Source organism: Cavia porcellus, unplaced genomic scaffold, assembly GCF_034190915.1.
Source record: "Cavia porcellus strain 051 isolate PalLab524CR breed Dunkin Hartley unplaced genomic scaffold, mCavPor4.1 scaffold_6, whole genome shotgun sequence".
Classification (NCBI taxonomy): Eukaryota; Metazoa; Chordata; class Mammalia; order Rodentia; family Caviidae; genus Cavia; species Cavia porcellus.
In genome coordinates, this window is record NW_026947489.1 from 22,034,214 (window position 1) to 22,061,886 (window position 27,673).

The following is a 27,673-nucleotide window of genomic DNA, read 5'->3' on the forward strand; positions in this document are numbered from 1 at the left end:
GAAGGATGGGGGCTGGTCACCTTTGGGCTTGCACTGTGGCCTCCGAGGGTCCTGTCTCGCCAGGCCACGTGCGGCAGTGCAGAAGGACTCAGCCCCGTGGCAGTGCAGTACATTAAATCCTATTATCCCACTCAAGCTAATTTTGCCCCGCCCCCGGGCCTTAGCGTGCTCTGCTTCGCGTGGTCAGAATTCCAAGCGCGGACAACCCTGCAGGGGACTTGGCTTAAGTGCCAGCGTGCAGCGCACGCCGAGTCGAGACCTGCGGTGGACCGACCCACGCGGGGACCGGACTCGCAAGCTGCAGGCCCAGCGCCTGCCCCACCTCTGCCGAGTGCAGCCGGTCCCAGACAGGTGGGTGCTGGGGGCAGCTGAAAGGAAAAGAGGCCTGACCTTCCCCCAGGCCACAGTTCCCACACCCACGGGCTGGCGAGGGTCTACGAGGGGCCTCAGGGGTCAGATCCGGGGAGATGGGAAGGCCCCCCAGGAGGTGGGGGAGCCCGGGGTTCGGTCCCCTCTGGGCGCTCCCGAGCAGGCTGCACCTAGGCGGCGCCCCGCGGGCTTCCAGCACCAGGAAGGAGAAAGGGGGACGAGTCGGGCGGCCGCAGCGAGCCGGGACGGGGAAGCCTGGACTCCTTCTTCCCTCGCTCGCTCGGCCCCGGGAGCGCCCGGCAGAGGAGGCGAGCTCGGCCCGAGCCTCGCGCTCGGGGACCCGGGCTCCCGCGCCCGCGGCTGCGCACGTGACCGGCGCCCCTCCCCCCAGGTCCGGAGGCGGAGGCCGCGGCTCGGGTTGCGGGGCGGGCTGAGGGGCGGGGCCGCCACCGGAGACGCCCGTGGAGCCACCTGAGCCCGAGCCCAGGACACCGTAGCTCGCCGCCCGAGCCGATCCTGACGCCCCGCGATGGCCCGGCCGAGCCCGCCCCGCGCCCCGCCGCTGCTGCGGCTCGCTCTGCCGCTGCTCGCCCTGCTGCCCCTGGCCTCGGGCTGGGCGCGGGCGCGCGGCCCCCGGATCAGCCTGCCGCTCGGTGAGTGCCGCGACAAAGGAGGGCCGGGAGGGCCGGCGCCGACCCCTGCTGGGTGCCCGCGAGGCACACCTTGCAGCCCCTCTACCGTTTTCCTTCTGGGCCGAGAGGGAGGGGTCCTCGGTGCCACCCCCCGCAGCCCGCGGGTGCTGCCCGCTGGTCTTTGACGCTGACCAGAGCCCGGCGCTGGGCGGAGGGGCTGGGGCGGCGCTGGAACTGCACTATAAACACTGAGGTCCTGGTTTTCCCAGCAAGTCGCGGCACGGCCGCGAGCCGCAGCGGGCGGCCCAGCGCCTGATCCCTGCTCCCTGCCACTGAGTCCCTGACCTCCCTCCCCCAAGCCCAGGGAGCCACAGGATAGCCTTGGGTCCCCGCGTCCCCAGGCCTTGGGAGTGAGGTCCCTAGAATGGCCTGGGAGTGCTGTGCTGGCAGGCGGACTCCTTTCCTGGTGCTGGCCTCTGCCCCTGCTCTCCAGGCCTCTCCTCTGTCCTCTGTCTGCTCCCTTTCATCCAGTTAGCTTCTCCAGCTCCTCTTGGGGCCATGGACTTTAGAAAATCTAAAGGACTGGCTTCCAAGCCCGTGTCTGCTAGGGGACAAGGGAGTACCTTCTGTTCTCTGCAGGAGTTCTGGGCCCACAGAATGGGTTCGGTAGCTTGCCAGGTAGCTTGCAAGGGGATCTTTGGATTCAGTGAAGCTAGGTGTTACCTGAGCACCAGGCAGATAAATGCCCAGCAGATGTTTTTTCTCCAAGGCTTTTAACCTGTTGATTGTCACATCGAATGAATTAGGATAAAGCATGTGTAAATTAGAGGTTGCAGACGAACGGTATCAGACTCCCTCCACCTCACAGCATCCCCGCCCCTAAAAGCATCCTATTTACAACAGGAAAGGTTGGAATCAGCACTTAAATTAAGGCAGGGCCCAAGGGCCCAGAGTAACTATTTGAACCTTTATATGAAACATTGCTGATGGCCTGGGTTCCAGTCACTTAGTACCCATGTGACCTTGAGCAAGCAACTTAACTTCCCTGGGCCTTGATTTCCTCATCTGTAAAATAGGGATAATTATGGCAACTAGCTCAGGGTTGGGAGAGTTAAATCATTACATGTTTGAAAAGTCCTTTGGACAGAGCTTGATAGAGAAACCACTCCTCAGATGTTCTCTTTCTTGTTATGCACATCCTGTGCACAGCTGGATGGTTCTGCTGGGGGGGTGCAGTGCAGGGGTGCTACTGTGACCACAGCCTCTTGGTGCCCTAGCTCAGGAAATGAAAAAGGAACAGGTGTGTCCAGATCCAGGCCTTTGACTCTGCTATTTCTATCATGGTCACAACTTATACCCGCTCAGCCTTGGGAGGAGAGAAAGGTGACCAAGACAGATGCCCCAGTGGACTCTTTGGGCTCTGGGAAGCTGAGAGAGGCTTGCCAGGTCTGGGTCCTGCACAGAAACTGGAAGAGGCTGCCTTAGGGTGAAGGGAAAGCAGCTGAGGGATGTGAGAGGATCTGCTGAGCATCAGGCAGACAGCCCCAGGAGTGGGCTCACTTGAGCGGTTTTGGGACCAGGCCCAGGCTGGAGTGGGGACACCTGCTGCACCCCCTTCGCAGTTCATCCCTGTGTATTGGTAGACTGCAGCAGACAGTCTACAAATGTGTGTCTTGTGCCCTATGCTGTGGTGTCCAGTGAGTAGTTGAAAGGCCTAAATGCAAGCCACACTCTTTTGCAGGCTGGGGATCCTGGAGAAAAAGAACTCTCCACTGTGTTCTTGGGGCAAGGCCTGCCCAGAGGGGACCCATTTTGTGGTTCTACCAAAGCCCTGGAGTAGTTGAGCCGTACCCCAGCCACCTGAACTGGTGGACACATATCCGTACTTGTCTGAGCTGTGCACCCCACATGTTCCCCCACCCTGGCCTTTGCAAACCCCCCCCCCCCATTGCAGTCCTGGAACTGCCGGTCATCCCCAGGGGGATCCCTGGTGGCTGAACAGACACACCCTCTGAGCATGGCCCAAGGCAACTTCCTGCCTCATCCCTGGGGGCTTGTTAGATGTTCCTGGCACTGTGCCCATTCTGGGTAAGCCTGTAGTAGCCATTGATGCTTGGCCTGGGGCCCTTGGGCCCTTCCTGCCCCTGCCCCTAGGGAGAAGAGCATGGAAACCATACCCCCTTTCCTGCCACCTGCCCTCCGCTACTGTATCCCCAGAGCCCCTGGGACTTGATGCCATCCTGGACCATGTCTGTGGTTTACAACAGTCCTTAAAGTGGACTTCCCATAAGCTTTGCCTCTGGGGTCCATCATCGAGAGCCCTTGTGACTGGTGGTGACCATCATATCCTTAGGGCTCCTGAGGGTGTGTGGGGGGGTGTTTTCATCCAGTGGTCAGAATGGGGAAAAATGCTGGGGCACAGTCCTTGGGGACTCTGGGGGTCATCTGGAAGTCTCTGTGAAGGGCACGGTTTGATGAAGAGTGTACAGTTTGAGTTCTTTTGTGCCAAAAAATTGGAGCCCTATAAACTCCAAAAAGATGTGTGTGGTCAGGAGCAGAATGGACACTGATGTGGGGCCCCCAGCCTGGCCACAGGGGAAAAGGGGATCCCTTGACTAGAGGTCTCCTTATGTGGCAATTAGATTACCAAAATGTGCCATTCTCCTGCCCCAGAAGCGTCTCACCAGAGAGCTCTGGGCGTGAGGTCTAAAGCAGCCTGGAAAGAAACCCATGGCCTGCAAACTGCAGTCACAAACGAAGCAGCTGCTGGTCTGACCCTGCAGCAGACATGTGGGGTCAAGGCCCCCCAGAGGCCCTCTCGCTGACACCTTCTTTAGCCCTCTGCTGGCTGATTGTGGCTTCAACTTGGCTTTGTCCCATCAGCTGGCCTTGGAAGATCTTTGGTACGCACCCTCACTAAATGCGCCCCCTGGGGCAAGCTTTCAGCTTCCCCTAAACCTGTCTTCAAGTTGCCAAGGTAGAAGTATGAGCAGGACCCACCTCCTGGCTTCCCAGAGGATTACAGGAAATAATGTATGTAAAGTGCCTGGCGGGGTGCCTGGCACGTGCTGTGTGGAGGGGAGCAGCGTCCCCTCTGCTGTGCTAGCCTGCGCACCTCTCCACCTGGCTCGGTGAGTTTATTTGCACCAGCTTGGTGCCTGCTGCCTGAGTGCTGGCTGTGCACAGCCTTCTAGTAGGCACCAAGGCCAAAGGTGCTGCGCCCACCAAGGGGCCAAGGAGTGCAGTCTCATCCTGCCCTGGCATAGAAGTCACAGCAAGGCCCCTACAGGTGGGCTGGTGGCCAGAGGTCCTGCTTAATTTAGTTGATTTTCAAGTGCCCCTGGTTCTTATGCTCTGATGAAGGAGTCCTTTGTCCCCGGATTCGCCTTTGCTTGGAGCTGGATGCCCCGCTCCCCTAGTCCCTTCCACCTGGTAAGCAAAGCCTGGTTGCCAGTCCAGGAGAGCTCTAAGCTTGCACAGTGTTGGATGTACCACATTGGGCCTGAACTTGGAGGCCTTCTGCCTCAGCCTCCCGGAGTGCGAGGATCACAGGCATGTACCACTGTGCATGATTCTATAAAGTCACTGCTCTTATGAGACCATGTCTGCCATGGGCTGCAGCCAAACCCCACTGGTGCTTGGTGGCGTAGCTGCTGCTCCACAGTGGATCCTGGAATGAAGGTAGCAGGAGGTAACAGATACAGGGTTGCCATGGCACCCAGGCTTTGGTTGTCTTGCCTGACAGCCTGGGTCACTGGGGGTCACAGAGGGGAGGTGTTTTGTCTGCCTCATGAGAGTTCTGCTCCCCAACCCTGTGACCTGGCCTTTTCTGCGCTCTGTACTCCTGGGCCCCTGGAAGCCACACTCTAGCACAGCAGGGCTCTGAGAGGAGGGCCTATGACCAGCAGGCCAGAGACAGATGCTCTGCCGTACTTGGAAAAGGCCGGTCACTGACGAGTCTCCTGTCTTTGTCCCCTCTTGCCCATCCGCGGGAGAGGGCCAGCGAGGAGGAGGGAGCCCATCCCTTGGGCAGTGCTGGCTGTGCTAGGTGTACTCTTGCGCTTGGGGATGTATTGCTTTGCCTTGTGTGGAAGAGGACCCACAGCTCAGAGGTGGAAGCTCCTCCCACCAGGGTCCGGCAGCTGGACACAGAGGAACCACGCTGGGGACAGTGTCTCAATTCCAAAACTATTCTTGCGATTTGTACCAAGCCAGTACAAAGGCCTGGCTCAGCCCGGAGTCATTGCTGGCTTACAGTTCCCGTCTGGTAAAGAGATTGGGTCACTTCTGGAGATGATGTGGGGGCCGGCTGAAGTCCCTGAGGACACTGCTGGGGCTACAGAAGTGGCCGATGTGTTTGGGAATGCGGCATCCAATAACAGGGTGGATGTCTCAGACAGGGGAAGGGAGTGGGGCAGAGCCGGCCTGGATATATATTTTGTTTGGCCTTCAAGTGATTTAGAAAACTGTTAATTAGTGATATTTAAAACTTGGGAAATTACATATAAAAATTTAGATTTCCAGCTTCTTGGAAGATTTGGCATGGTCAGGCCCCCTTGCTTAGCGCAGTAAGCATCTGGGCCCCAGCAGAAGCCACCTCTGCAGAGGTGCTGAATTCTGCCTCTGGGTGGCCATGCTGTCCCCTCGCTTGTCCCCAGCTTCCTGCTGGAGTGACCAAGTGAGGTAGCCAGGGTATGGGCACTTGCCCAGGAAAGGGGGCTGCCCATCCTGCATGGGAACAAGGAGTAGGCTAGGGGAGTAGAGCCTGTGGCTTAGACAAGGTAGGTGACTTGCTGGGGTAGCACAGCCAGTCAGTGATTAAGTCAGGATTTTCAGATAGATCTTGGTTTTTTGTTTGTTTGTTTGTTTAGTTGGTTGGTTGGTTGTTTTTTTTGTTGTTGTTGTTGTTTTGTTTTTTGTCTTTTTGAGACAGGGTCTCACTGTGCAGTTCAGACTGACCTTGAGCTCAGTTTGTAGCCCAAACTGGTCTTTGAACTTGCAAAGATCCTCCTGCCTCAGCCACCCTAGTGCTGGAATTAAAGGTGTATGCTACCATGCCTGGCTCTTAGATCTCACTTGTTCTGTGGCTGTTCTGTGTCCTCTGCCCCCTTTTGCATCTGGGGTCATTGTCTGGACCAGAGCACCCCATAGTGGAGGATTCTGTCATCCACTTGTTCAGTCAGCAAACATTTGTGACACAATTCCCTGGAACTCACTTGACACAAATGTGGGATATAAATACCCGTAAGATCCTGTATATGCATGAGTTAAAGGGAAGGGCCTTGCAGACGGAGGTGACTGCCTGGCTTGAGATTAGAGAGACAGAGGGGACCTTGAGTTGCAGCTTTGTGTCATCAGTTACAATGGGGAGGAGCATGGTGGCTGCAGAGGTCACAGACACACCAGATGCCAAGACAGAGGCGACTGGGAGGGGTACTGGTCACAGACAGTCTCCTTGGAAGAAGGGGTTTGGGGTCAAGAGCCCCAGTGTGACTGGAGTGAGGGCATGGATGTTGTTCTCAGAGTGAGAGAGACAGTGCCGATGCCTGACCCCAGAGGGCCGCGAGCTTCCAGAGCACAGTCCTGAGAGCTGACAGGTGCTTAGTAACAGGCTTGGGAGAGACGGATATGGGTTCAAATCCCAGCCCTGCCCCACTTCCTGGTTGAGAAAGGGAGACCACAGATCCAACCCCATCACTACTGGGGAGGATTATGGGACTTAATTCACTCAAGGTAAAATGCTGTTTTCCCAGGGGTGGGGACGCAGGAGGGAGACAGTGTAATCCTTGGGGTGGTTGGGTACAGACGGAGCGAGGCTATCCCTGGCTGTGGCAGACTGACACCCACCTGCCCATCACCCCTCCAGTGTGGGACCTGCCCCGGGGGAGAGCAGGCGGGAGGAATGGGACCGAGAGCTCTGCTGCTGTCTTCCTAAGTTTGCCTAAGGAGTGGGGAAGGTGCAGCAGTTTCTAGAATGACGCTGAGGAAAACTGCTTTCCGAGGTGGGTGAATCTGAGGAGCTTGGGGCTGCAGTTGGGATCATTTGTGCCGGGTGGTTCCAGTTTCTGTGAGCTGGGAGGAGGAAGGGGGACCCAGGGGCACAGGCCTCAGGTGACAGTGGACAGGGAATGGAGACGCTGAGCATGTTCTAGTGGGCGCGGAGGTGGTTGCTACACCCCGTGCTGCTGTGGCCGGGAACTCACCACATGTCGCACACCTGGGGTCCTGACAGGGCCCCTGGACGGCTCATGTGGCCCTGGCATGGGCAGCCAGGAGAGGCGTTCCAGGTACACTGTCCCCAGGAAGGCTTTGCTTATCTTTCTTCCTCTTCAGCATTGGGGGCTGAACTAGGTTTTTTTTTTTTGTAGTTGTCATTGTGTTTTAGAGAAGGGTCTCACTAAGTTGCCCATGTTGGGCTTGAACTTGAGATCCTCTTGCCTCAGCCTTCTAGAGTGCTGCAATTATAGTCATGCAACACCTTGCCTGGCCCTGTGGGAAGGATTCTGGGCACGCAGTTCACCTCACTCCTCTTCCGGGTAGGGATGCTGCCCTGGTCGTGCTCTGCTCTGGCCTGATGACACTAAAGCCAGCTCATGACTTGGTGCCCATACATCCTGGGGGAGAGGAAGTGAGCCAGGTCACTGGCTGTGCCCTAGTTTGTGCTGAGTCCCTCAGTCAGCAGTGGCATGCAGTGCACTCCTGCGTGGCCAGGGTCCTCCTGACTTGGCTTGTGGGACCTGAGGCTTGTCCCCCACCCAGAGCCTCTGTGGGGGTCAGGGGGCCCTTGGCTACCTCCTCATTGAAGACCCCCTGCCCCGATGCTACGGGTGCTGCCTTGTCATGCCGGGACCTGTGGAAGGCAGGGTGTGAGAGCCAGGTCAGCGTCTCACCACCAAGGAGAAAGGTGAGGTGTGGCTCTGAGTCACATTGGTGCCACAGCTCACTAGCTGGGGACTGCCCAGGGTGGGGATTGTGCTGAGCCCTCTTCCCGCCGGAGCTCCATGCTTCCGGCTGAGTCACAGGGATGGGGAGAGACTCAAGATGGGATTGGGGGCTGAGTCGTTCCCTTGTCACTTCCTGCCACGAGCCTATGTCCCTGAGGTGGGGCCACCCTCAGGTGGCACCTGTGTGCTCAGCCCCTTTCTTTCTGGGGTGGGGGGTTAGCTACCCTGTGGAGCATTGGCCCTGGAGAAGCCCTGGCCTAGGCCTGGCAGGGGGACAGAGAGTGACAACCAGCCACTGCCAGGTGAATGGGTCTGGAGGTGTCTGATCAGGGGACAGGATCTTTGGTAGTTTAGCCACAATGGAGAACAGCATAAAAGTGACTGGCCTGAGGGTACCAACCCTCACGGGGCAGATGCAGCGACACTCCACTGTCACCTCTGCCCAGCGTGTGCCCAGGAGCGAGCACACAGGCAGGGGCAAGCCCTGTGGTTCCAAGGACACACACACACACACACACACACACACACACACACACACACACGTGCTTGCGCATGCGCGCACACACACATACACGGGCAGGCTAAGGCAGAGGCTGTGTGTCACTCTGGCCCCCCCAGGGGGACCCCAGGAACTCCAGGGCTGAGGCAGCAGCACCATCTGAACAGCTGGGCGCAGGCCCACTCACGCATGCCCCCTCCCTCCCCCGCTTCTGAGCTGTGCTCACAGGAGCCTGCATGAGAGCTGCTCAGGTGTGGTCAGGGCGACCCATGCTGGGTGCGGCGACCCATGCTGGGTGCGGCGACCCATGCTGGGTGCGGTGCCCCAGTGCCCTGCCTTGCTGGCACCGCTCTTGGAGCTGGATTTTCCTGCAGGGCTTTGGGTTTTGTTTTTGAGCCACTCGAGTGCTGGTCGTGTGCCAGACACTATGCCAGTGCAGGTAATGTGTGCAGAGTTGTTTTGAGCGTAGTGTTCAGTAAATGCGGGTCATTATGCATATTATTATTTACACATAGGCTCATTTTCTTCTCCTCACACGCCTGTGAGGCAGGCTGCTATTATTGGACCCATCTTACAGATAAGGAAAGTGAAGCTTTCAAAAGTTCCTTCACAAGCTGGGCGTGGTGGTACACACCTGTCATTCCAGCGCTCCAGGGGCAGAAGGTCGCTGCCAGTAGGAAATTCAAGGCCAACCTGGGGTACCTAGCAAGATCTTGTCTTGAAAAACAAAACAAGGGGGCTGGGGATTTAGCTCAGTGGCGTAGGTGCCTGCCTTGCAAGCTCGAGGTCCTGAGTTTGATCCTTGGTACCAAAAAACACACACACACACACACACACACACACACACACACAATGGAGTGAAAAACAAAAAGTTAGTGAGGGGCTGGATTGGAACCCCGGGATCTGGCTGCAGTCTGCACTCTGTCATGTTGAGTTGCCCCAGGGGGAAGCCAGCCCTAAGGATAGAGGATCATGATGGCCAAGGTCCTCAGTGCCCATAGCTTTAAGTCTATGGCTTGGGAAAGGAGCTGAGCCAGGCTCCCCAGAATAGGAAGGCTTGGCACAGAGGGCCCTGTGCCTACGCCTGCACCTTCTGTCCTGCTGTCATCTGTCCCAGTGTGGATGGAGGCGACCTGTGGGCTCTCGGGCAGCCGGCTGGTTTGGAGAGCCGGGCCAGCCGGGCTCTGTCTCTGGGACCCTGGGCAGCTTGGTACCAACCTGCCAGGTCTGAGTGGGGTGACACTGCCACCTGGGACTTCAGCTTATCTCTGGTTCTTGGTGTTTCTGTCTGGATAGGTGCCAGGAGTGGCCTCCTGCTGGGAGTCGCAGGACCCATCCAAGTGGATGCATCTTCCATCCCAGTGTGGCAGCTGGGCGCTGGGGTTGGGAGGCTGCAGCCCTGCATATCCCAGAAACACAGGGCAGCAGGGGCTAAGAGGGCTCAGCAGTGCTTTGTCCCGGTCTCTCCGGTACCCTGCAAGACACCTGTGAGCCCCAAACTGACCTCTGCCTGCCCTGCCGGAGGCCCTGCCCAGTGCTTGGTCGCCTGCTCCACACTGGGCTATGAGCCAGGGAACGGCTCCTTCTTGGACCCCCACCCGGACCAGCAGGGGCAGAAGCTCTAGGGACAGCCTGGGCCCCAGGTGACTTTGGCGTATCCCATGCTAGGTGGGTGAGGTTTCAGGGAGGAAACTTCCTGTGTCTGCCTTCCACTCCACTTCCTTCTCTGCTGGGAGGCCCTGCACAGATTGCATAGCCCCTCTGAGCTTTGATTTCCCCATTTAGCAACAGGGCATAAAATAGTCCCTGCTCATGAATGCTATGGTTAGTGTAGCAGAGCCCAGAAAGGCACACACATTGGCTCACAGTGTTTGGGGCCAGTGGTGGAGATGCATGGGGTGTGTTGGAGCTTCTGCCTTGGCAGAGGTGTTAACTGCTGGCATCTTCCTTGGCCGCTTGGCATAAGCAACAGTGAGGACAAAATAACTTCATTCTCTTTTCTCTTTGGTCACCAGGTGGCTCAATGCTAATTGTGCCACCATTACTAGTAGCCGAGTGAAGGCCTTAGGACTTCCAGTGTGACTCTTTCCCTCCTTTCTGGTTTAGATGTCTTTTTCAGATGTGTTTTCCTCTCCCTACTGAGTTTAATGCTTACTTATTTCTTTATTTTTGTCTCTTTGAGACAGAATCTCCCTGTGCAGTTCAGGCTGGCCTGGAACTCCAAGTGATCTCCCGCCTCAGCCTCTCGGGTCTGGGATTGTAGGAGTGTGCTGCCATACCCAGCTAATATTTATATTTTACTGCCTTCTTTCCTTTGGGTTTTCACTCCCTCTGGAACCCATGCCGTGGGGTGTAAAATCTCGGCATCTGGCCACGTCTTTCCAGCGCTTTGTACCGGTCCCTGCCCTCCTTCCTGGGCTTCAGGGCCTGTCCGCGTGGTCGCAGTCCACTGGCCAGTCAGGGCGAGCCCTGTGGTCAGGGGGCTGCTGTTGCTTGCTTTTCTGTTGTCAGCTGTTCTGCATTTTTAAAATAATTTCTCTCCAGATTCTATAGTAATTCAGAGCATGAGCACACCCTATGGGAACGTTTGCTTCTTTGTTCCTGTATCTTTTACTTTCATACACAACCTGCATATTGTAGAATCTAAAAACCATAAAGGAAAAGGAAACTAAGTAGCCTGTAATTACCTGCAATCCTGCTGTGTTTCAGGAGTTTTGTGTTTGTTTTTTCCTTGGGCTATTCTTGAGTTGGGGTTCTCCTGCCTCAGCCTCTGTAGTCACTGGGCCTATACAGTGTGTGCCATTACACCCAGCCCATTTTTCAGCGTTTTGTGATATAGTTTTCTAGGGTGTTGTGTGTGTGTGTGTGTGTGTGTGTGTGTTTGCACAAAGTAAAAGACTCTGATTACAAATACTGTTTTATAACCTTTATTTTCACGTGGTGATAGGTACTTAGTATCTCTTCTTATTATTACAGATTCTCCAACAAGGAATAATAAATTTTGTGTCAAGGGCATCTGCACACAATTTAGAAAAGTATAAAAGGCCTTGTATACAGAGCACAGCCTGCTGCAGGGCTGCCCAGCTGGTTAAGTGGGCAACTCCGACCCTGAGTCACGTACGGTTCACGTTGCCTGGCGATCCCTCCCGTCTGTGAAGTGGAAGGCGTGTGTGGCCTTTCTCTCTTACACGTCTGGCCTCCTGACCGGCTGCTCAGAGCAATGCAGCTGCCCCTCCCACCGCCTCCCCGCATGCGGTGTTCTGCCGCAGTGACTGATGCCCTGCCGCTCTGCTGAGGCTGGGGCATGGCGCAGTGGTGTGTGTGTGTAAGGGCACCACAGTTGTCATGGTCACGGACACCACTGCCAAATTCTTTTGTGTGTGTGTGAACTGGGTTGAACCCTGGGGTGCTCTGCTCCCAACTCCCTTTTCTTTTGTGCCAGGGATTGAACTCACAGCCTTGCGCTTGCCAGGCAGGCGCTTGTGCTGCTGAGCTAAGCCCCCGGCCCTTCACTCCCAACCCTTTTTAAGACAGGGTCTTGCAGAGTTGCTCACACTGGCCTCCAACTCGCGATCCTCCTACCTCAGTTTCTCATAGCTTGGATTACACACATGTGGCACCAAGCTCTGTTTCTTTTTTCATTTTTTGGTACCAGAAATTGAACTCAGGACCTTGTGCTTGCTAGGCAGATGTGCCGCTGAGCTCTATGCCCGGCCCTCTATTTCTTTTTCTTTACATCTGGTATAATCCGCATTTTTGCTTTATTTTTTTCAGTACTGGGATCAAGCCCAGGGCCTTGCACACACCCCAGCCACTGCGTGCCTCTCGCCTGACCCCCCTCACCCAGGGAAAATTAGAGCCTGCACTCTTCCTTGGTCACGCCACCACCCCATCGCCCCACTGCGTCATGGTGCGGTGACGCCACGCTGATAACATTTGTGTTCTGTTCCGTAACCACCAGTCTCCGAGGGGAGCCTTGGCTGGCAGTCAAAGGTGGAGACCAGGGCTGTTTGCACTACTCTGTGAGGGTGAGCCGCCTTCGGCCACAGGACCAGCGTGGACTGTGCGTGCATTTCCTTTTCTTGGCCAGCTTTTTTTTCTTTTTGAGACAGGGTCTCACTATGTAGTGTAGGGCTGCCTGGAACTCACTATGTCGCCTAGGCTGACTTGAAACTTATGGCGATCCTCCTGCCTCAGCATCCTGAGTGCTGGCATGACAGGTGTGCACTACCACATCAAGCTTCTTTTGGGTCTAGTGCCACCCAAGTTAAATGTATTTTCCTTTCTCTTGTTATATACTCAGAATCCATGGCTTTACAGTTTGCTTTGTATTTTGACCACACGTTTCTTGTACAGCTTTGTTCTTATTTTACTAGTTCTAATATAGTGTTGTTGTTGCCAACTGTGTAGTATTCCACAGAACAGAGTATCATCATGTATTTGCATTGCCTCCCTAAGATAAGACTCAGGCTGTTTCCACTGTTTCATTCATGTGAATGGTGGTATAATTAACATTATTTTACATACATTTCTGTGCATTGTTTCTTTTCTTTCTTTTTTTTTAAAACAAGGTCTTACTATGTAGTTCAGGCGGTTGTTGAACTCAATACATAGCCCAGGCTGGCATCAGATTTGCAGTGGTCCTCCTGCCTCAGCCTCCCAAGTGCTAGGATGACAGGCGGGCACCACACTGGGTCCGTTGCTTCTTACATGATGTTGGAGAGAGCAGGAATGCTGCTTCCTCCTTAAACCAGCCCCCACCCACCTCATCCCCAACCCCAGGCCGTCTAGTGCCTTGTTGGCCATTAACTTGGCCCCTTCTAGAGTTCTGTACAGGAGGTTCCTTGAGGGAGACCCAGGTCACTCCCATCTTCCTTCCCCCAGGCTCCAAAGAGCGCCCCATCCTCAAGTTTGAAGCCCAAAACGTGTCCAACTACACAGCCCTTCTGCTGAGCAGGGATGGCAGCACTCTGTACGTGGGTGCCCGGGAGACCCTCTTCGCACTCAATAGCAGTGCCAGCTTCCTGCCAGGCGGGCAGTACCAGCAGGTGAGCAGCTCTGGGGCTGGCCCAGCTGGCAGAAGGGGGACAGCAGCAGGTCTGCCTTGTGGCTCCCAGGATGCGGGTGGGTAAGGAGGGCGGCCTGGGGTCCCCTGGGTCCCTGCACACTTGCCCCCTCTTCCCCCAGTTGCTGTGGCCCGCGGATGCAGACAGGAAGCAGCAGTGCAGCTTCAAGGGCAAGGACCCGAAGGTGAGCCAGCTGTGGGGCAGCAGGGCTGACAGGGCGGGGGGTACAGAGTTGGCGGCAGAGGCAGGAGGTAGGGCGGGCACAGCCAGGGCTGGGGGAGAGGGCACAGCTTCTGAGACAGCAGCCACAGCTGGGCTCGAATTCTAGCTCCAGTCTTCGAATCTCTAGGAGCGCAGACAAGTTGATTGACCTTGCCCAGCCTTAGTGTACCCACCTGTAAGATGGGGACAAGGACACCAGTGTCATTGGGCTTCCTCAGGCTGCAGTGAGCTCATCGATGTAAGGTCCTGGTACACATCAGCTTCAGCCTGGGCAGGGATGGGGAGAGGGGAGCTGTGTGTATCTACAGATGGTCCCAGGTGTTGCAGGTCTGACAGCCTGGTTTGGGCTGAACCATTGTGTGGGGTCTGACTCAAGCAACCAAGGTTCCCCTGGGGGACACCTGCTGTCTTCAGAGGCCTCCTGGTCCTGAAGGCAGTAGGTGGTATCCAGGGAACCAGACTTAGGGTCAGGACACAGGTTCAAGTCCTGGCTGTGCCTGTATTCAGGAGACACTTATTAAGCACTGGGTCTGCCTTTTTCTTTTTTGTGGTACTGGAGATCAAACCAGGGCCTTGGCCACTGCAGGCAAGGGGCACTGCCATGGAGCCGTATCCCAGGATTAATTAAGCACTTACACCTCTCTGCTTCAGGCAGTGGGGCTGATTGTGGAAAAGAGAAAGCAGTCAAGCCAGATATGGTGGTACACGCCTGTAATCCTGGCACTCTGGGAGGCCAAGACAGGAAGCTCACAAGTTCAAACCCAGCCTGAACAATTTAAGCAGTATCCTGCCTCAAAAAATAAAAAAAGGGCCAAAGATGTGGCTCATGCAAAGGCCTTGGGTTTAATCCCCACCCTAGTGAAAACAAACAAACAAACCAGCACAAAATCAGTTAAAAGGTGATTGAGGCAGGAAAACTGCCTGAGGTACCTGACAAGAATGTCTCGAGAAATAAAGGAAACAAACAGTGCCCCAGTTATATTTAATTTAAGACGAGCCATTAGCCAGCTGTGGGCCAGGCCCTGGGTTTGATCTGGGCCTAATACCACAAAAAACCAAAAGGAGTCAGACTTGAAGGCTCTGAGGGAGGTGGCCAGTACATAGTTGGGCTCGTGACGTGGTCCCTGCTGCTTTTAGGGTTCGCCCTGCCCAGCATACTAGAGTCTCCACGGGGCAGGACAGGAGGCCAGTGAGGAGTGAGAGGTGACCGTGGCTGGCTCCAGGGTCAGTAAAGCCAGTGAGAAGTGGCTGAATTCCATGTGTGTTTGAGGCAGGAGGAGCACTGTGAGTTCAAGGTCAGCCCAAACTACGTAGTAAGACCTTGTGTCAAAAAAACAAACAACAACAACAAAAAAAAAAACAACAAAGAGGGGGCTGGGGATTTAGCTCAGCGGCATAAGAGCCTTCGTTGGAAGTCTGTGGTCGTGAGTTCGATCCCTGGTACCGATAAAAACGAAAAAAACAAAAACAAAAAAAAACAAAAAAACAAAGAAAAGGGGCATGTTTGAGGATGGAGCCAGCAGGAGGAGGTCATTCTAGGGGGTCAGCAGCAGGTGGAAAACTAGCGTTTCAAGCAACTCCAGGCCCAGCACTTCAGCTGCCGAGTGAGCAGACAGCGCTGCTGTTAGATGGCCTGGAAGGTGTCAGGGCAGCCTGGGGACTGGTCAGCACTAGGCCAGAGACGCGGTCCCAGGTGCTGCATGCCTGGGCCCAGGCTCAGGCCGGCTGTTTCCTCCTGCCTCGGGCTGCACTTAGCTCTCTAGTTGGTTGGGAGGGAACTTGGGGCTCCGGAGAGCCTCTGGAAGGCCCTTGAGAACCACCGCCAAGCCTCCGAGCTGTGGCCCAGAGCCCCTGCTGCGAGGACCCGCTCTGCAGGAAGCTCCTGTTCCTCGTCCATTCCCACCCTTGAGTGCCCCAGCCCAGGGTCCCCATAGCCCTGGCCTGGGCCTGGCCCTGGGGAGGAAGGCTGGGCCTTCAAACTGTCCCTCCTTCCCCTAGCGTGACTGCCAGAACTACATCAAGATCCTGCTGCCACTCAACAGCAGCCACCTGTTCACCTGTGGCACCGCGGCCTTCAGCCCCCTGTGCACCTACATAGTGAGTGCTCCCGCCCCGGGCCCTCCTCCGCCCAGGACACTGACCGGCATCTGCCCCCTGCCCTCGCTCAGTCCTGCTGTCACCGCACACACTCCTCTCAGCACACACCCCTGGCCTTCTCCTCTAGCAGAGCGCAGCCTTGGGGGCCAGGACTGGATCCCCAGTTTTGGAGCTGGAAATACCTGGCGTGGCCCTTTTGATTCTCACCTCCTGTGGGGTAAATGGGGGCAACAGTGCCCCTCCCAGCACTGAACTGGTGCCACATGAGGGGTACAGACTCTCTTTGCACCTGCGCCCTCCTGTCCCCCGCCCTGTACTTGCTGACAGTCTCTCCACTGGCCACCAGCTCTCCTTCACCTCCTCCTTCCCTGGCCCTCCTAAGCCCACCTGTCTGTCCCCTGCAGAGCATAGAGAACTTCACCCTGGCTCAGGACCAGGCGGGGAATGTCCTCCTAGAAGACGGCAAGGGCCGTTGTCCTTTCGACCCCAATTTCAAGTCCACAGCTCTGGTGGTTGGTGAGTGTCGGGGCAGGAGAGGGGTCAGCTCTGGGCAGGGCAGGTCCCTGTGCCAGTTCCCAGGGTGACAGCGGGACCATGGCCGGCCTTGGGGTTTCACGTTTCCAAGTTCCTGCTTCCGTCTGCCCAGTGCAGGCAGGATGGATGGTGTTCAGGTCATTCTGGGCCCTCAGCGGGGAGAAGGAGCCCGGCCAGAGCAGCCATTCCCATGGGAATGTTTTCTTGGCAGATGGGGAGCTCTACACAGGAACAGTCAGCAGCTTCCAGGGGAACGACCCGGCCATTTCCCGCAGCCAGAGCCCGCGCCCCACCAAGACCGAGAGCTCCCTCAACTGGCTGCAAGGTGAAGTCCATCCTGCCCAGCAGGCGGCCAGTGCCTAGGAGGGGATTTGCCCCAGGATCCTCTGCTGACTCCGTGCTCCCTCCCGGCCCCCACAGATCCCGCCTTCGTGGCCTCAGCCTACATCCCTGAGAGCCTGGGCAGCTTGCACGGTGACGATGACAAGATCTACTTCTTCTTCAGTGAGACCGGCCAGGAGTTCGAGTTCTTTGAGAACACCATTGTGTCACGTGTGGCCCGAATCTGCAAGGTAAGTATATGGAACCTGCAGATAAAGGATCTCTGGTTTTGCTCAGGGCTTGGAGCAATAGTGTGAAAATGCAGAAAAGTACACACAGAAATGACTCACAAGATCCAGAGGGGGCATAGCGTTGGGCTCAAGCCAGAGACTCTGGAGGCCCAGCTGCCTCCAGGCAGGGGCCTCACCCTGTGGGTGAAATAACTTCCCTCCTCTGTCAGGTGCAAATAATAATACCACCAACATCAGAATTGTTCTGTGCTTAAATTCATCCCGGGGAAGCTCTGAGGAGGTGGGGATCTCTGATTAAACATGAACTCTTTATTTTATGAGCCTGCCAAAGTCCCTAAGTGTAGCTTGGCATAATTGATGCCATCTTGAGCCCTACCTTTAACTAATACCCTGTATTCAGGAAAATAGAAAAGTTACTCAGGGTATAAGTCCCACAAGAAAAACAGAATGAGCTGTACCTACAGGAGAAAAGTTAATCTGCTAAAAAAAAAAAAAAAAAAAAAAAACAGGATACAAGTGTCAACCAAAACTTAGTGTAAGAGTCAAGCTAAATTCTTTGCAACAGGATGTCTTTCGTGATTCTCTCTTTTAAAAGCTCTGTAACTTTCTAGTTTGGTACCACTTGTTTAGACCCTAAAATGGGGAGAGGGGGTTCTGTATATGAGTGGTCCTGAGCTCAGTTCATTAAATTTCAAATTTATCATTTTGGCTGTTTGGATTCCTATATTGTTGTTCACGAACCTGCCTCACTAAGAAGGGACCACTGAGCTAGGCTGAGATCAAACTTGCAATACTCCTGCAGCAGCCTCTTGAGTGCCCAGATTACAGGTGGACACCACCAAACTTGGCCCTCCTGGAAGTTTTCTTGACTTTGATGGAACTGTGTCTTGGCTCTGGCTCCTTCTTAACACTGGGAGGGCAGGGCGGGGGCAGCCCCACACCTGCAGCCCCAGCCCTGCCTGTGCCTCAGCTCACCTGTCCCCCTCCTCCAGGGTGATGAGGGTGGCGAGCGGGTGCTGCAGCAGCGCTGGACGTCGTTCCTCAAGGCCCAGCTGCTGTGCTCAAGGCCCGACGATGGCTTCCCATTCAACGTGCTGCAGGATGTCTTCACGCTGAGCCCCAGCCCCCAGGACTGGCGCCAAACCCTTTTCTACGGGGTCTTCACATCCCAGTGGTAGGGCCCAGGGCTGGCTAAGCACAGGAGGGCATAGGGTGGCCAGGGCTGGGCCCAGGAGCCTGCTCAGGGCTCCAGGGTTGATCTGAAGTCTGTGTTGCAGGAATGGGGGGACCACCGAGGGCTCTGCCGTGTGCATCTTCTCCATGAATGACGTGCAGAGGGCCTTCAGCGGCCTCTACAAGGAGGTGAACCGTGAGACGCAGCAGTGGTACACGGTGACCCACCCGGTGCCCACACCCCGACCTGGGTCGGTGGGTATCAGTGCTTGGTACTTAGGGTGTGTTCGGGAGGACTTGGGGCCCTGGGCAGATCACACAGCGTCTCTTGATGTTTTCACGTCTTTAAATTGGGGACACGTCTAGGCCCACTACTTAGCGAGATGGATGTAGAGATGTCTTCAGTCTAACCCTGCCTCAGGCTGGACACGAGCTCCCATTAGGGAGGATGGGATGTTGTCATCCTCCTGTCACTTGTCCTCTCCTCCTGCACTCAGCTGTGAGCTCCTTAGTTAGCAGGTCTCAGGTGACCCGACCCTAGGTGACAGTCCTATCTTTTTCCCATCTAGCCCAGTGGGCTCCCCAGAAGCTGACCCTCAGAGGGTCTGAGTGCCCATAGTGACCCTGGGAGGGGACCCTGGAAGCGGTGTGAGAGAATCGGCAGTGAGAGGGAGGGAGGGTGGGCGCCCGGACACTACCTCTGCAGCAGCGGAGCTGTGGGTCCCCCTCAGGGGTGCCAGTGGGAGCCTCATCCTCCGCTTCTGGGGGTGAAGGTGTGCTGCCTAGGGTCTGGTTAGCTGTGACCTGCTAACTAAAGGAGTTCACAGTCCAGTGGAGGAGGGGGACCAAGTGAAGGGACGATGGCCAACATGTGCCTCTGCTCAGGGGTCCCCCAGTATCTTAACCCCACGGGCAGAGGTAAGCAGGCAGCCAGAGCATCTCCTGTCACTTCCCAGGACCATGTTCAGCCGCGCCCTGCTCAGAGGTGGAAGGAAGGGTGCTGGGTAGGGGGCGGGAGAGGGGTGTGGCAGCTGAGGCCCAGGTACACACAAAGGGATACCCCGGTCTTGCCCTTGGCCTGCAGCCTAGCACACTGGCACTCTGCAGGGGTCAGGTGGTCCCCGCCGGGGAGACAGGGCCTGTCTGTCCTGGCTCATGCTGCCGTCTTCTTCCTCAGTGCATCACCAACGCTGCCCGGGAGCGGAAGATCCACTCCTCCCTGCAGCTCCCGGACCGCGTGCTGAACTTCCTCAAGGACCATTTCCTGATGGATGGACAGGTGCGCAGCCAGATGCTGCTGCTGCAGCCACACGCCCGATACCAGCGAGTGGCCGTGCACCGCCTCTCCGCCCTGGGCCGCACCTATGATGTCCTCTTCCTGGGCACTGGTGAGTGCTTGTGACCTGGCTGATCAGGGCAGGGATGTGGCTGGTGGGCAGTGGGCTATGAGGCATGGTGAATGGGCTGAGATGCATCCTCACCCCAGGTGATGGCCGGCTGCACAAGGCAGTGGGTGTCGGCCAAGGGATGCACATCATCGAGGAGCTACAGGTCTTCCTGCCTGGACAGCCTGTGCAGAACCTGCTCTTGGACAGCCACAGGGTGAGTAGGTGAGGCAGGAGCCAAGGCCATGTGCTTGGGGGTGGCATTTCCTTGGCACCAGGCAGTGCCCACCTGGTTTTTCCTCTCCTGCCCCAGCGAGGTGCAACATGGAATCCAGCCTTATGGCATGGGCTATCAGGAAGTTGGGATATCAGGAGGATGACCATGCCCTTAGGGGAAGCTTTAGTGGGCAAGCCAGCTAGGTGTGGCCATGGGTGGTAGCCCTGGGTCTGGCTGTGCCCTTGGTGCCCACGCCCACCTCTAATCCCTGGGGTCTGGCTGTGCAGGGGCTGCTGTATGCGGCATCTCACTCAGGCGTAGTCCAGGTGCCTGTGGCCAACTGCAGCCTGTACCAGAGCTGTGGGGACTGCGTCCTCGCCCGTGACCCCTACTGCGCTTGGAGTGGCACCAGCTGCAGAGACATCAGCCTCTATCAGCCTGAGTCAGCCTCCAGGTGAGAGCTCCCAGAGACCATCTGGCCATTGCCCGCTTCAGGTCTGTGTAGGTCCAGTGCACAGCCTCGTTATACCCAGTCTCAGTCTAAGTGTTCTTGAGCCCTGGGCTTCCCTACCTCAAGCAGGGACAGGGTTGGTAGGGGTAGAAAATGTCACAGCTGTGAAAAGCCTGGTAGAACATTGGTTGGAATGAGAACATATTTTAGTAACAGTAAGGTAAGAGCTAAAAAAATTTTTTTATTAAACTAGGAGTGGTGGTACATGCCTGTGATCCCAGCACTTTAGGAGATTGAGACAGGAGGATCACAAGTTCCAGGTCCAGCCTGGGGAATTTAGCAAGATCCTGCTTAGTTAAAAAATTTTTTGAAAAGGCATACTGGTGCATTACTTGTGATTCCAGCAATCAGGAGGCTGAGGCAGAATCCTGCTAGGAAGACTGCTGTGAGTGTGAGGTCAGCTGGGGTACATAGTGAATTCAACTGAATCACATAGTGAGAACTTGTCTCAAAAAAAAAAGTATAAAAATAAAAACTACCTGTGGGGCTGAGAATATAATTCAGCATATACAAAAAAATAAAACCCAAATAAGCAAATAAAAACTGCCCCTTCCCCAGGGAATCACAGAGATTTTGATGTTCTTTCCTTCCTGGTTTTTCTTACATATGTGTAAAATAAACAAAAACCTAAATGTTTCAAACAAACATGGGATCTATCCCATTTGTGGCATTCTGGGGGGTTTTTTTGGTTTGTTTATTTTTTTATAGAAAACACAAATTTACTGCATGCCAAAGGCATGAAAGTGTTCTTGCTTCTTATATGGGTACATCTAGTGTCTATTTTATATTTCAAGAAACTAAATAGGAACTAGCTGTGGTGACATGCCTGTAATCCCTGTTACTGGGGAGGCTGAGACAGGACTGCAAATTCAAGGTCAGCCTGGGAAACTTAGTGAGAGCTTGTCTCAAAATTAAAATAATGGTTAAAGAAAAAGGACTAGGAGTGCAGGATGTAGCCTTGGTTAATCTTGCACTGAGAAAGGTTTGTGAGGCAGGTCAGTGCTTGTGTATTACACAGAGATATTTACATGCATATTCTAGAAAGTCTGCTTTTGTCATTCAGGGAAGTAGGCTGTCACTTAGATTTGCACTAAGTGCACAAGGGAGATGTTCAGAGACCTAGTGAGCTGGGGAATCTGTGCACAGTTCCCTTCCAGCCTGGCGTGTGGGGCCTGGTGTGCTCCGGGCTCTGGTCCCCTCCCTACTTCCAAGTCTGTGTCTGAGAGTTCAGGGTTTCTTGGCTGATGCCAGACTCTCTTTGTGCCTTAGGCCGTGGATCCAGGACGTTGAAGGGGGCAATGCCCAGGAGCTCTGCAACATGTCCCGGGCCACGCGCCGGTTCTCTGTAACAGCAGGTAAGGGACCCCCTGAAGGTTTCAGCCTGACTCCTCTAGGCACTGGTGGGACAGATCCCTTTCCTCATCCTCCTCCCTCCAGCCCTGTGAGCAGGGCCCCCAAAGTGAGCTTGAGACAGTCCTCAGTGTCCCCAGAGTGCCCGTCACAACCTGTGGCCACTGTAAACTACCTAGTGCTTCCTGTGCCCACAGGCCGGAAGCCATGTGAGCATGTCCAGTTCCGGCCCAACACAGTGAACACTTTGGCCTGCCCCCTTCTGTCCAACCTGGCCACCCGGCATTGGCTGCATGACAAGGCCCCTCTCAATGTCTCATCCTCCTACCGGGTGCTGCCCACTGGAGACCTGCTGCTGGTGGGCAGCCAGGAGAGGCTGGGGGTCTTTGAGTGCTGGTCACAAGAGGAGGGCTTCCAGCAGCTGGTGGCCAGCTACTGCCCGGAAGTGGTAGAGGATGAGGTGGCACACCGAACAGACCAGGGTGGCAGTGTCCCTGTCATCATCAACACATCACGAGTGAGTGCGCCAGCTGCCGGCAGGGCCAGCTGGGGCGGGGACAAATCCTACTGGAATGAATTTCTGGTGATGTGCACTCTCTTTGGGCTCGCTGTGGTGCTTCTGTTCCTGTTCTTCCTCTACCGGCACCGGGATGGCATGAAAGACTTTCTGAAGCAGGGGGAGTGTGCCACTGTGCACCCCAAGACTCGCCCTGTGGTGCTGCCACCCGAGACTCGACCGCTCAATGGCGTCGGCCCCCCTAGCACCCCACTGGACCACCGAGGCTATCAGGCTCTGTCAGATAGCTCTCCAGGACCCCGGGTCTTCACGGAGTCTGAGAAGAGGCCACTCAGCCTCCAGGACAGCTTTGTTGAAGTGTCCCCTATGTGCCCTCGGCCCCGGGTCCGCCTGGGCTCTGAGATCCGTGACTCTGTGGTGTGACAAGGCTACCTTGGCCTCAGGGCCGTGACTGCTCAGAGTGACAGGTGGACTCGTGTCTCATGAATGTGGCCAAGGTGCCTGCCCTGGGGAGCCTGGGGGCTGCCCAGCCTGCTGCCCTCCAGCCATGTGTAAGGCCCATACCACCCAGCCCAGAGCTCCAACAGTCATCTATGAAGAGGGGGCCTGCCTGGTTGGAGCAGGACAATGCTGTGTACATAAACTGAGCCCTTTGTTTAAAAAAAGAGCTGAAAATGTGAAACCAGAGGGCATGGGAAGAGGCAACGGAGATGCCACACATCGCCACCCAGTTCCCTCCCAGCCCTGCGGGGACAAATTGCAGGTGGTATGGGACAGAGATGAAAACCTGCACTAACTGGCCTCTTCCACCTTCGCCTTAGCCTACTGCCCTGCTGCATTTTCTCACCAGAGCCAGTGGCCAGCTTGTGCCAGCCACAGCCAGGATGTAGCTTGGTGCCATCTCCTGCACCTCAGGGACCAGAGGGCTGGTTGGCTCTGCAGCCCTCCCAGGCCCTGGGCTCAGACCCTGCTCTTGGACTTTTCTGGCCTGTATCAGGCTGTGGCCACGAAGGAGAAGCATGAGCCCAGGAGTTTATGACCACGTAGCCCTTTGCCCTCAGAGACTGTTTACTGCCTTCCTTCATCCCAGCCTGAGAACTGTGTGTCCCTTACACATCAGCCCCCTTCAGACTCGAGCACAGGGAACTCGCTGGAGCCTGGCCTATCCTAGCCAAGTTCCCCATCACTTGTCTCCACTTCAGGGGTATTTACACTGCCCAGCACAGGGCCCTGAACGTCTGTGGGTTTTGTATTTGTTTTTTTTTAATAAAATGCACTTTACTTTTTCTTTTTTAAAATAAGTCTGGAGAAATATTGTTTAATCATCTTTCCTCTTAAAAAGACTTGTACTGTTTGAGACTGATGTTTCTGGGGGTTCTGAACCTCTTTTCAGGCTCCAGAGAGCCTGAAGCAGCCCAGCTTGTGGTCAACATTACCCAGTTCCTGGGACAGGGTTGATCCATTCAGCTCAAATCCTTTATTTCCTTGTTTCATTGGGGGATTGAACCTAAGGCCTCAGGCATGCTACACAACCATTCACTTACGTAGGGTCTCACTATGTAGTTTAAGCTGGCCTCAAACTCACAGCAGCCCTCCTGCCTTGGCCTCTTGCATGCTGGGATTATAGGTGTGTGTACCACCATGCCTGGCAGGAACTGTTTTCAATCAGTACCGACCGCCTGCTTGCAAGGCTGGTGCTTATGCTGCTGAGCTAAATCCCCAGCCCCTGGAACTGTGCATTCTTTTAAAAGTTTTTAAGCAGTCACTTGGCCTGCTTTCAGTGTACACTTTCTTCTTTCAGTGTACTGCCTTCAGATTTTAACACATGGCTGGACAGGGTGCCAGGTGCCTGCAGTCCCAGGTACTTGGGAGGCTGAGGCGCAGGGAAGTTAGGCCCAGAAGTTTGACATCATTCCAGGCACAGGCCCTCGTCTCAATGTAGAAAAACAGAGAAAACATGTAGAAATGCATGTAACCACCACCATAATCAGGAACCAAGAGATCTGCCCAAATTGGGTGGGTGAGGCTGGGGAGTACGGCTTCATTTCCTGCTGGCCCCTTCTTTAGATGGAATTTATTCCGAACATGACCAAAGGTCTCTAAAAGCCCAATCTTTCCCCACCAGTGTTTCTAGTGTCACATACAAGAGTCAAAACTTCTGAAACCTTTATTATTGATCAGTAGAAACAGCAATGAGAGCAGCAGTGAGGAGCGGGGAGGGTGCTCCCTGCCCCAGCCCACTGCAGTGCCAGCTCCAGGCTGGGCCAGCTGGCTGGCCCTGATGACGTGGACATGACCCAGACCACAGCTCGGCAGTGGGAAGGTCTTGGACAGGGTGTGCTACGACACACACCAGGACTGCAGTCACAGGACAATCTTAAAAGAGCTGCACAAGAAAAGAGTGGGTTGGGTTTTCTTTTCTCTTTTTCTTTTCCTTTTTGACTTTTGTCTGTTTTTTGGCAGTAGGGGTGGAAGCCAGGGCCTCACCCATGGTAAGCATGCACTATACCACATCCACAGCCCAAGGTGGATTTTCTGATGGAAGAGGAAGGTAGGAACTAAACCCAGGGGCCGGAGATAGAGCTCAGCAGCACAGTGCCCCCCCCCCCCCCCAGCAAGCATGAAGTCCTGAATTTGATTCCTGGCTCAAAAAACATAAAATTAAAAATTTTTTTTCACCTCTCTCCTAAGACTTTTCCTTGGAATGGGCTGTATCTGGGTACATGGGTGACCTTCCCACTGGAAGAGTGACCTGAGACATTCTGGGGGATCCAGAGCTCTCTCTTGCCTCAGTACCACCTCCCATAATAGCATCCCAGATCCAAATGCAGCAGACAGGGACCCACGGGTACCTGAAAGGCAGGGAGACCACTGTCATACCTGACAAAATCTGGTGAACGTGAGATGACATGCTGGAACTCAGAGAGATTGATGGTCCCGTCCCTATCAATGTCGGACTCTTCCAGGATCTGGGAACCAGAGAGCTTTAGCCCTTCCTTCCCATGCCCAGGGTGCCCAGGCCTGGCCAGACCACCACTCACATTGTCAATAAGCTGCTTCATCTCCAAAGTGCTGAGCCGAGTGTCCTCGCCCTCCCCAGTGAGACAGTTCACAAGCCGGCACAGGTCTTCTCTGTCCAGAGTTCCATCATCATCGAAGTCTAGCGAGCACACAAAGGAAACCAAGAAGGAACTTCAATCAGGAAAAGCTTCGCAGCTACACTAGGGGCTCCCGTTTCCCTGCACAGTGCAGATGGAACACACAACCAGCCCCTGGGACCCTTACCAAAGATGCGGAAGGCATAGTGCGACTTGATGTCTGGGGTTGCCGTGTCACTGAACACACTCAGGAGGTCCAGGAAGTCCTCGAAGCTCAGGCTGTCTCTGGCAGGGGATGTGGAAAAGACCTTGCAGATTCGTTCCTTGAAGGGGTTGGCCTGGGAACGTGAGCTTTTGTAAGTGCCACAGTCATAGCCCTGGTCACACACTCAGTACAACCCCACTGACAAGTGGAGGGACAGGTCACAGCACTAGTACTATGTAACTCAGGCCAGCCGTAGCACAGGAGCCAATTAGCAGCTGGAGAAGGGGCAGGGCAGCCTCCCAAAGGCATAAGGCCTGAGGAAGGTAGCCAAAACATTGGGCAAGATAGGCTTTTTTGTTGTTACTGTTGTCTTTTTGAGACAGAGTCTCACTATGCACTTCAGGCTGGCCTTGGGCTCACTTTATAGCCCAAGGCTGGTCTTGAACTTGCAAATGACTCTCTTTAGGCTGAAAAAAAAAAAAAAAAAAAAAAAAAAAAAAATATATATATATATATATATATATATATATATATATGCAGAAATTGAACTCAGGACTTCACCCTTGTCAGGCAGGCACTGTGCTGCTGAGCTATATTCCCAGTCCTGTTTTTGTTTCATTTTCTGAGACAGAATCTTGCTGTGTAGTTCAGGCTAGACTTGAACTCACTATTTGGCCCACACTGGCCTCAAACTTACAGCAATCCTCCTACCTCAGCCTCCCAAGTGCTGGGATCACAGATGTGCTTCACCATGCCTAGCCTATTTGTTTCTTTTTGAAACAAGGTCTGGTGGTTGGACTTGAACTCACTGTAGCTCAGAAAGAAAAGAAAAAAGGAAACCGAAAAGGAACAGAGATCAGAATGGGAACCAGGTACTTTCTGATCTACACAGAGTGGCAGGAAGACAGGAATCTAGCAAAGCAAGGTGCACGAAGAGGTGCAGGGCTCGTACCTTGAGCTCTGGAAGGCTGAGGATATCCTCAAAGGAAACACGTTCTCGTAGCGAGTCCTCCACATTCTGCTTCTCCCGAGGAAGCAGCTCAGAAAACCGCCTGTGGGCTCTGTCAGAAAAAGGGGAAGTCACTGGCACTCCCCTCTCCAGTCTCTTTGAGGGCGCTACATCCCCACTCCTTGTCTGGCAGCCCCTTATAACCAGGTGGGCACTAAGCCACACACGCAGAACTTTTAAGTCATCAGGCAATGGTCAGTCAAAGGGAGATAAGACTGCCTGAGAGCCTTTTTCTTGTGACAAGGCTTCCTGAGGGCCTGCTGTGTGCCAGGCTCGATCCAGAGATGCCTGCTGGATGGAGAGGTTGCAGAGGGGGCCAGAAGCTGGCCATTAACACCAGGGAAAAAAGAGCAAAACCACATCCTCACTCCAGGGACTGCTGCTCCTCAACTGCCACCCCTTTCCAAATGCAACAGCCTTTGCCCAGGGAAGCCTCTGGTGCCATGGCCCACAGAAGTCTTCTTCCTCCCAGCACAGTCTTAGACAAATCACTGACCTCTTGAAACCTGCTTATTTTTCCTGTACCTCTCTATTCAAGATGGAACTGGGCAAAGCAAGGAACCCCTTAACGTAGTTGCTGGCGTGCTAAGTGCTCCACAAGCGTTAACGGTTACTGTATTATTCAGGTAAAGTCGGAGCAAGGCATCGCTGGGCTCCCAAGGTGTCTCTGGTTTTGCTAGGGGGCAAAGGTGACAGACAGCTGGGGCAGGGCTACCAGGCCCGGGCAGGAAGTTGCGGAGGCAAGTGTAGGGTCAAACAGCGCCCAGCTTTTCCTGGATCCTGAGGGGTGGCCTCTAGTTACGGCCCTGCTGCTGCCGGGGTGCCATGCCCCTAAATCCGCCTCTGAGGAGTCCCAGGGCGCCCAGGAAGTGGGAGTCGCGGCTACACTCACTGGATGATCTCTTGCTTGGTCAGGAACGTCAAGTCCTGGAAGGCAAAGGCAAAGAATGGTGCTAAGCGAGCAGCCGCCGCCGCGCCCAGACCCCCTCTTCCGGGCGCAGGCGGCGCGCGAGGCCCCGAAGGTGGTGTCCCGCGCACCTGGTACTCGGCCAGCAGCTCCTTGGACAGGCGACTGCCCGAGCCCCCCATGGCCGCCGCGCGCACAGCTCCGCCGCTCTTGGGGACGCCAACTTCCTCACTTCCGCCCTCGAGTCGCGTCCCGCTCAGTCCCTGCGGCAACCGCAGCTCAGACCCCGCCCCCGGCCCGACCTCGGCGCAGCGCACCGGTACCGCGGAGCAGTCTGGTCGCCGAGCTCCGGGACCCCGCTGTGCC

At 55.2% G+C, this 27,673-nt stretch overlaps 2 protein-coding genes across 3 annotated transcripts; one reads left to right on the forward strand and one right to left on the reverse strand.

Annotated features, from left to right (window-relative positions):
• The first annotated feature begins 197 nt into the window (after window positions 1-197).
• Window positions 198-24,477, forward strand: Sema4b (semaphorin 4B). The gene is made up of 15 exons (XM_003475489.5): window positions 198-351; window positions 761-1,022; window positions 13,329-13,492; window positions 13,632-13,694; window positions 15,731-15,829; window positions 16,234-16,345; window positions 16,575-16,688; window positions 16,784-16,935; window positions 17,928-18,109; window positions 18,213-18,363; window positions 19,286-19,496; window positions 19,595-19,710; window positions 19,998-20,164; window positions 21,491-21,576; window positions 21,769-24,477. The coding sequence occupies exons 2-15, from the start codon at window positions 899-901 to the stop codon at window positions 22,509-22,511; spliced, it is 2,484 nt and encodes an 827-aa protein (XP_003475537.2). The 5' UTR covers window positions 198-351; window positions 761-898; the 3' UTR covers window positions 22,512-24,477.
• Window positions 24,241-27,620, reverse strand: Cib1 (calcium and integrin binding 1). Of its 2 annotated transcripts, none has more exons than XR_010047968.1 (7): window positions 27,439-27,620; window positions 27,293-27,327; window positions 26,344-26,452; window positions 25,374-25,524; window positions 25,130-25,248; window positions 24,768-24,940; window positions 24,241-24,474 (listed from the first exon to the last, which is right to left on the reverse strand). XR_010047968.1 is itself a non-coding variant. In XM_003475239.5 (7 exons), the coding sequence occupies exons 1-7, from the start codon at window positions 27,487-27,489 to the stop codon at window positions 24,453-24,455; spliced, it is 576 nt and encodes a 191-aa protein (XP_003475287.1). In that variant the 5' UTR covers window positions 27,490-27,620; the 3' UTR covers window positions 24,241-24,452. The 2 variants fall into 2 exon arrangements, 1 of the variants encoding a protein (XP_003475287.1); XM_003475239.5 differs by lacking the exon at window positions 24,768-24,940 and adding an exon at window positions 24,969-25,057.
• Between the last annotated feature and the right edge of the window lie 53 nt (window positions 27,621-27,673).